At 41.6% G+C, this 8237-nt stretch overlaps 1 protein-coding gene across 4 annotated transcripts in view; it reads left to right on the forward strand.

The window, feature by feature from the left end:
* The first annotated feature begins 1390 nt into the window (after nucleotides 1–1390).
* Nucleotides 1391–8237, forward strand: part of SMAP1 (small ArfGAP 1) — a 192708-nt gene continuing 185861 nt past the window's right edge. The window contains exon 1 of one of the 4 annotated variants that reach the window (XM_023735874.1): nucleotides 1391–1754. In XM_023735874.1, coding sequence (XP_023591642.1) covers nucleotides 1637–1754 — 118 coding nt within the window. In that variant the 5' untranslated portion in view covers nucleotides 1391–1636. The remainder of the gene's footprint in view (nucleotides 1755–8237) is intronic. The other 3 variants (XM_023735875.1, XM_004381362.3, XM_004381363.2) reach the window with 3 other exon arrangements.

Here is an 8237-nt window from a genome sequence, read left to right on the forward strand (position 1 = left end):
ATAAATATTGGCTGAATGAATACAATGTCCCTCCTCTCTCAACAAGTTTTTGATACTAGTCTCTTTCCTTCTTTTCCTTTCCTCCTACTACATTCCTAATATACAATCAACTCAAATTTGTATTTTAATAGCCTATTAAGTTGATCATCTAGAACAGCACTATTCAATATTGAAACCACTAGCCACATGTGGCTACTGAGCACTTGAAATGTGGCTAGCTCAAATTAAAATAAGCTGTAAGTGTAGAAACCCTAAGGGTCACTATGAGTTGGAATCAACTGGAGAGCAATGGTTTCTTTGGGGTGGGGGTGGTGGGGGGAGTCTAACCAGTGAGCCTTGGTGGCACAGTGGTTAAGCACTTGGATGCTAAATGAAAGGTTGGGGGTTTGACCAACCTTTCTGTGGAGAAAGATGTGACAGTCTGCTTTCATAACGATTTACAGCCTTGGAAACCCTGTGGGGCAGTTCTACTCTGTCCTGTAGGGTCACTGTGAGTCAGAATCAACTCTAGTGCAGTGGGTTTGTTGGGGTCTGACCAAGAGTGTCTTCTTTCCCTACTTCTCATTTACTGGCATTAAAGATTACTGTTTTATACAGCTTCTTGTATATTAAAGTGACACTGCCCAGTATTTAGCTTCTTGGCCACTCTTTCCCCTCCTTACGTACCCTATTGCTAGGTGTTTAAGACTCTGGAGCCAGACTGCTCTGGGTTTTAATTTAAACTCTTCCACTATGTAGCTCCACAACCTGGGCAAATTACTTAGTTCCTGTGCCTCACTTTCCTCATCTGTATCATGAGGGTAACAATAGTATCATAGGGTTGTGATAAGGGTTAAATGAGTTAATAGTTCAAGGCACGAAGTAGTCTCACTCAACAGATGTTAGCCCTTAATACATGTTACTACCATATTGTCTGTTTCTCTCGCCTAAAAGTAACTCTATGGAAGAGATTTTAAAAAAAAAATCTATTTTAGCCGTTTTGCCTATTTTATTCCATGCGTGTCTCTAGAATCTAGAACAGTGCATGTGTCAAAACTGCGTGTGAATAATTGTTGAATGAATAAATGAACCCACCCAATCACTATTATTTTTACATTACCAGTGTTGTGTCAGTAAAAGCAAAGGCAAGGAAACAAGTGAAAGTCCCTCCTTGTAAAAGGTCATCCTTTACCGGGTGATTAACCATTTACCCTAGGGCTGAGCGACAATCACATCACAAAAGTGAGGAAGCCCACAGCGGGCAGCACCAGATACCTTTCTCAAATCACCTTGGGCAAAGGCCCCAATGCACATGCGCAAAGACGAGGCGGGACGGGCTCCGGGACAGTTCGGCGCATGCGCAGTGCACCCGGCTCCTGGGTTCCTTCCTTCCGCGCCGCCCGGAAGCCTCCGTTCGGTTCTCCTCCCGTCGCGGGCTCCGGCGCTGCGTGCGGGGCGGGCCGGGCGAGGAGGCGGGACACGTCGGCGCTGCCACCGCCGCCGCCACTCCTCTAGTTCCAGCTACCGCCGCGGCTGCTTTTCGGTTGAGTTCTCCCGCGGTCCCGGCGGCGCCAGGTGCGTTCACCCTGCCCGGCCCGGCTCCCGTCTGCCGCCGCTGCCGCCGTAGCTGCCCTAGGCTCCCCGCCCCATTGCGGAGATGGCGACGCGCTCCTGCCGGGAGAAGGCGCAGAAGCTGAACGAGCAGCACCAGCTTATCCTGTCCAAGCTGCTGAGGGAGGAGGACAACAAGTACTGCGCCGACTGCGAGGCCAAAGGTAGCGCGGACGTCGACACCCGTGGCCGGGGCCTCCTGTGACCGGTGACCTTCCCCCGCGTCGCGGCGCCCCTCGCGGCCCGACCGGACGCCGCGGCTGCGCCCGCCCGGCCCCGGCCCTGACGGGAGGGAGGGAGGAAGGGCGGGTACGGGGCTTCAATTGCCCCTTACCTCCGCCGGAGGCGGCTGCGAGGTCAGACTGGAGGGCGCCGTCACTGGTCCCAGCCTACCCGCTTCCCCGGCCCTGGGCTGCGCCGATCCCCGCTTTGCGATGCTCGGACCCTTCACCGGGCGGTGCCCAGAGTAGGGTTGGGAGCGCGGAACGGGAAGGCGGCCTTGGGCAATGCTTGGGGTTAAAGGGTTGCTCCAGTCCTGCCTCTGCTCACAGGTACCTCCGTGGGTGGGGCCGCCCATAGGTGTTGGTCCCCGCCTCGGCCCTCCTGTATGACCACGTCTTTCCTCTCGGGGCTCAGATGCTCTGTTTCTCAGGTGTAGCCTACCCGCCTGTCCACCTGTCAGCTTATGTACAGAGTTCTTTTCTTCTGCTTCCTAAAAAAGAATGGTAATGATCCTATTTGTGGGTTGGAGTGTTACTGAATAAAATAATTGGGGAGCGGTCATTATTCTTAATAGTAGTAGGAGTATTGTTTCTAAGTCTGGATATTAGCCAAAACGAAGAGGAATTTCCTCACATGAGTCTCTAGGCTTAAGTTACTGAAGATTTTAATAATTAGATGCTCTCTGACCAGCTAGTTTAGGAGGAGGATTTGTGGACATCGGTTTGTGTGCCTCATAAACGTCGAAGGTTCATTTTAAAGGTCCAGAGATGGAAAAGACCTAATTTTAGTTTGTTCAGTTGGAAGGCTTCTGCCTCAGCCTTTGAAATAGATACACTATTTTTAGCCTATATGTTTTGGGTTTGGAGAGCTGATTTATATTTAATGTTTTATAAGTAATCTCGTGAGAAAAATGTTTCATAGTTCTTTTTTTTTTGTACACAGTCGTCTTCACATGGTTAGCAAAAGATCTTATTTGTAAATTGTTTTGTTTATTCAGATAGAAATAGGTAGCTCTCTAAAGCAGGAGAGTCTGTCTTTGGGAATGTCATTGAAGATTCCTGCATTATTTGATTTAGATTTTTCCTGAAGCTTTACTGTTTTTTCTCAGTACTGTATAAATGAATCACGTTTCATTAGGCAGGTAATGATTGCTTGGACTGAGCCACACAACATCAGCCAGTTACTTCACTATCACAACATATACTGGATTACTGAATGATGAATCGTGGGAATACTGTAACTAGACCATATTATGGAGCACTTTTCAATATTATAATAACTTGAAGCAATTTATATTTATTCTGTGTACCTTTTCATGTGATGAGTTAAAAAAAATTGTATGCCTGGTTCTTGTGGTAATATTTGTTTACCTGATACTTGATTTTGTGTGTGGTTATTTGGGAATACTGTACTGTATCAAAGGTCAGTTGCTCGTCACTTCATTTGTAACACTCTGAAAAAGAGCTTTTAAAAGGCCAGAAAAAGAAAGGAACTGAGTTTATATAGTATGCATTTTTGTCATTTTGAGTAATAAGTAACGTGGCTAAGTAGAGATGCTAGTAAATGTTAAAATCTATTCATTGAAAATTGAATGTCAGTTTCAGTAATTACCTTCATGTATAGAGATAATTAAAAAATAATTTTTTGTTTAAACTTCCCTTAAGAGAAGTACTTTATAAAATCAGATTTTCACTAATGCTTCCCAAAATAATTTATAGATTTTTAAAAAACCAAAGCCAAACCCATTGCCATCAAGTCTATTCCAACTCATAGCGACCCTATAGGACAGAGTAGAACTGCCCCATACTGTTTCCAAGGAGCGGCTGGTGGATTCCAACTGCCGAACTTTTGGTTAGCAGCCAAGCGCTTAACCACTGTGCTACCAGGGCTCCGAATTTTAAAAAGCCATTATTTATCACATGTTAGCATTTTTTTCTTTTTTGGGAGGGAGGAGGGGAGGAGGAGAATCATGTACTTCATGGATTAAGATCAAAAGTTCACCTCTTCTGACACAGGAATAAGAGGCATTAGTTTTACTCACTATTTGTACTGCCACCTCCAGCATACATCTTAGCACTGAGGTCAGTAGGTACATATTGAATGAATATCTTTTTAATTCTGGTTTTGTTTGGTCTTATTTTGATTGGTTTATTTGTTTTTGAGAAGTGGAGGCAGTGGGAGAGAAGAGAATAGCATTAAAAGTTCCAGGGTGCAACTTGAAGGGCATGAACGCGATAGTCACAGATTGAAAAGTTTCTACTAAATCTAGAATAATGTTAATATGAACATGTAAATTTTTTCATTATTTTATATTGATCTTTCAGGAAAAAATCACAGTTAAGTAGCTTAATTAGACTTGATTTCATAGTTGTAATAATTGAAAAATTTGACATGATTGGATGATTTATAAATTTAAATTTATTTTGCAATTTTTGATATGGCTGTACCCCATTATGAAGCCCTCCTGTAGTAGAATTCTTGGTTTATTACATGATTTTGGATTTATTATATATGCCAGATGTTATAGTAAATGGAGCCCTGGTGGCACAGTGGTTAGGCGTTCAGACAGCTAACCAAAAGCTTGGCTATTCAAATCCACCAGCTGCTCCTTGGAAACTCTGTGGGGCAGTTCTGCTTTTCCCTATAGGGTTGCTATGGTTTGGAATTGACTTGACGGCAGCGGGTTCAGTTTGGTTATAGTAATTGTAGGTAATGATTTTGTTTAAAATGTACATCTAAAAGTCTTGTTAAGGGTCTTATTCTGCAGTACAGTTATTATAAAGAGGTTCTATTCTGTATATATGTATTGATATTTCCTCAGTGTCTAATAAACTACATCAAGTTTTTCATGTATTTTGAAGCTGTTTCCTATTTATCTCAGTTTTCTTTCTTTCCAGGAACGTTGTTTCCACTGATCTTTGACAGCATGTACCAAAACATAAGCCGAGAGTGGACTAGAGATTACCTATTTCATTAACAGTATTTAGAAAGTAAGGAAGGACAAAAGGATAGCATAGGTGCCAGGTTCCTACTCTAGAACTTGCTCTTACCAAATCTGTTGAGGAACTGAGAATAAGAACAGGCAGATGGAGCTGCATTTCCTCTCCCTGGCTGCCTTCGCGACTCTGTGGGAGTTTTTAAAGCAGCCCTGTTGGTTACTAGTTGGTAGCACTTTATGGAGCAGTGAGAATTGAAGGCCCCCTGCCCTGAATCTTTTATTGTACTTATCACAATTATAATTAAACATTATTTACATAATTATTGGGCATCTTAGTTACCTAGTGCAGCTATAACAGAAATACTACAAGCGGATGGCTTTAACAACAGAAGTTTATTTTATCACAGTTTAGGAGTCTGGAAGTCTGAATTCAGGGCACTAGCTCCAGGGGAAGGCTATCTCGCTGTCAGCTCTGGTGGAAGGTCTTTGTCAAATCTTCCCTTCTCCTAGGAGTTTCTCAGTGCAGGGACCCTGGGTCCAAAGGACACGCTTCCCTCCCGGCTCTTCTTTATTGGTGGTAGGAAGTCCCTCTCCTCTCTGCTTGCTTCTCTTATTTCTCAAAAGAGATTGACTCAAGATGCAACTTAATCCCTTAGATTGTGTCCTGCATTATTAACATAACTGCCTCTAATCCTGCCTCATTAACAGCATAGAGGTTAGGCTTTACAACACATAGGATATTTACATCAGATTACAAAATGGTGGACAATCAGTACTGGAAATCATGGCCTAGCCAAGTTGACAGACACATTTTTGGGGGACACAATTCAACCCATAACATTGGGTAATCCGTATTTCTGTTCCATTATAGCTGCAAGAGAGAAGAGACAATACTTACGTTGCTTAGGGCTGTATCTGTAGTACAGTGTGTGGCATGTGGTAGGTAAATGTAACTCAGTAAGTGTCTTTTGAATGAGTGAATAAATGTGTGCATGAGCACAGAGTTAGGGGGCAGGTGGCAAGGTTTGTGAGTGTGCATATGGGGATGTGGATGACCCTGTTGGGAAGAATTCACAGGAGTCTCACTTGAGTTAGGTTCTGAAGGTGGAGTGAGATTTCACCAGATGGTGAAGTTTAAAGGATACATTCAGCTGCATACAGAAAGATACAGGTGTGAAAAAGAACACGATGTTTTCATATGACCCCTTTTGTCTTTAAGTTTTCTTTAAACATGATCAGATTTGGTGGTGGCATGTTAGGGGAAGAACTTGAATGGCAAGGGCCTTTAGGCAAGTCACTTAGTTAGGAGGAACTTAACAGTGGTCCAAGCAGGAGCGTTAAAAAAAAGACAAAACAAAAACAAAACCCCAAACCAAATCCATTGCCATCAAGTTGATTCTGACTCATGCCAACTCCATGTATTACAGATTAGAGTTGAGCTCCCTAGGGCTTTCTTGGCTGTAATCTTTACAGCAGCAGATCGCCAGGCTTTTCTTTCAAGTTGTTGCTGGGTTCAAACTTCCAACCTTTTGGTTAGTAAAGTACAAACCGTTTGTTCCAGGGTTCCAAGCAAGAGATTAAGAGGATTTAATGGCAATGTTATCAGTCAGGGTTCAGGGCAGGAAACAGACCATTGTAGCTATTTTAACTGAAAGGAGTTTAAGGATTTTGAGGTTTCTAGCTTGAATAACTGGGTGATAAATATTTGTGGAAGCAGTGCTCTGTGGGTAGAGATGCAAATCACTTTTTCCCTGCTCCCCCCCCCCCCAGTTTCCCTTTAATAAGGGACTAATATTTAAGCTATATGAAATGAGAATGCTGGGTCAATAGACTGAAAGCTCTGTTGAGAGATTCCAAGGTCCTGTCTAGAAGCATTCCAAGTCATTTTGCTGACTACCCCTTCTTCCTCCTTATGGAGATTTTCTGTGCTTCAGATCAAGGAAAATGTATTATGCAACAATTAGCAGTCCCCCCCACCCCCCACCTGCCCGTAGCTAGCACCACCACTCTTCCTTACCATTTCAAAGACTTGTGATTTGTGGAAAGGAAAAGTAGATGCTTTTTATTAAAAAACTTCACAGTCCTAGGATGAGCTCCTGCCCCCAAAAATGTATATTTTATTAACCAAAAGAATATATTTTAGCATTTGCAGAGAAACTTAAGGATTCTGTTTACTTGGGACACAACTGTATGTCTGTGTTGAAGTCTTCACTAATAGACATTTTTATTTTGGTCTGGGAGAAGGGATGTGTCTATGAACTTCCTGAAAATAGATACAAAACGTGTATGTGTGAGATTTGCATTTTTCTGGGGAATATTCTCATATCTTTTATCTGACTTTCAAAAGATTTAAGAATCATTGCTGTTGAATTATACTGTAATTAAATTCTTAAGTCAAATATAAGTTCATAGCATATATTCAGCTCATAATTCTGTACAGTATGGGGCTAATTACATTAAGAAAAAGGAAGCTAGAACATTTTTCATTAAGTATTTGACATTTAAGAGTTGTTATATAAAGATATTTTAAAGTAATTTTTACTAATGAGTTTACTTTGGGGAACTGGTGTTTATGATGATATTGATTGCTTATAGGATAAATTTGTGTAAACAAAGGTCTGGGATTATAATTCATCCAAAGAAACCTGCCAATCTGAAAATTTCCTCAAAATGCTACATTTCAGTCTGATGGGTCTGTTATTTTTGTAATTCTCCTAATTTTGAGATTTTCCTTGATGATTCTATGTAGAACCCTGGTGTCAGAGCTGGGATGAAAACCATTGGTCTCACTCTGACTCATCAGGTTAAAACTTGGGCTGCATGTTTTCCCCCCTTTTTTTTCCTCCCAATTCTTTTTGTCTTTTTTTAAGATTAAAATGTTCTTTTATTACCTGATTTCAATTAAAGAGACATAGCATCTCCTTAATTCTTGCTTATGTTATATCTATATAACCCTCATTGATATATAAAGAACTTGAAACCATGCTCTGTGTAAGGAAAAGTCAAATATTTGACATTCTAATTACATACTTTATAAACTCAAGCCTTTTTCTTACTGTTGCTGTTATTACTACTACTGCTTGTCTTTTAACTGGATAGAGTTATGGTATTTTCTTATCTTAATGGAAGAAGATCTAAGAAACCTGAAGGTCAATGTGTTTAAGTTGTAATCATTATCAAAAGTTTGACTGCCTTGCATGTGACCACACTGTAAAAAGTTGATTAAACAGACTAGATACTGTTGTGTGTGTGCTAGGAAGTTTTGGGTATGGTCCACAAATCAGTCAAAGACCTCAATAGACAAGAAATAGTTAAATTCTAATATACGTGTAGACTGTAGATTCATTAAGTGTTTAGAGATAGGAGAGCTCAGTGTGACCTGGAAGAAGTGGTACTGGAAGGTTGAAAGTTCAAACAAACAAAAGCAAATCACACACACACACACACACACACACACACACCCACCCACCCACACACACACACACAC

Source organism: Trichechus manatus, unplaced genomic scaffold (assembly GCF_000243295.1).
Source record: "Trichechus manatus latirostris isolate Lorelei unplaced genomic scaffold, TriManLat1.0 scaffold00083, whole genome shotgun sequence".
Taxonomy (NCBI): domain Eukaryota; kingdom Metazoa; phylum Chordata; class Mammalia; order Sirenia; family Trichechidae; genus Trichechus; species Trichechus manatus.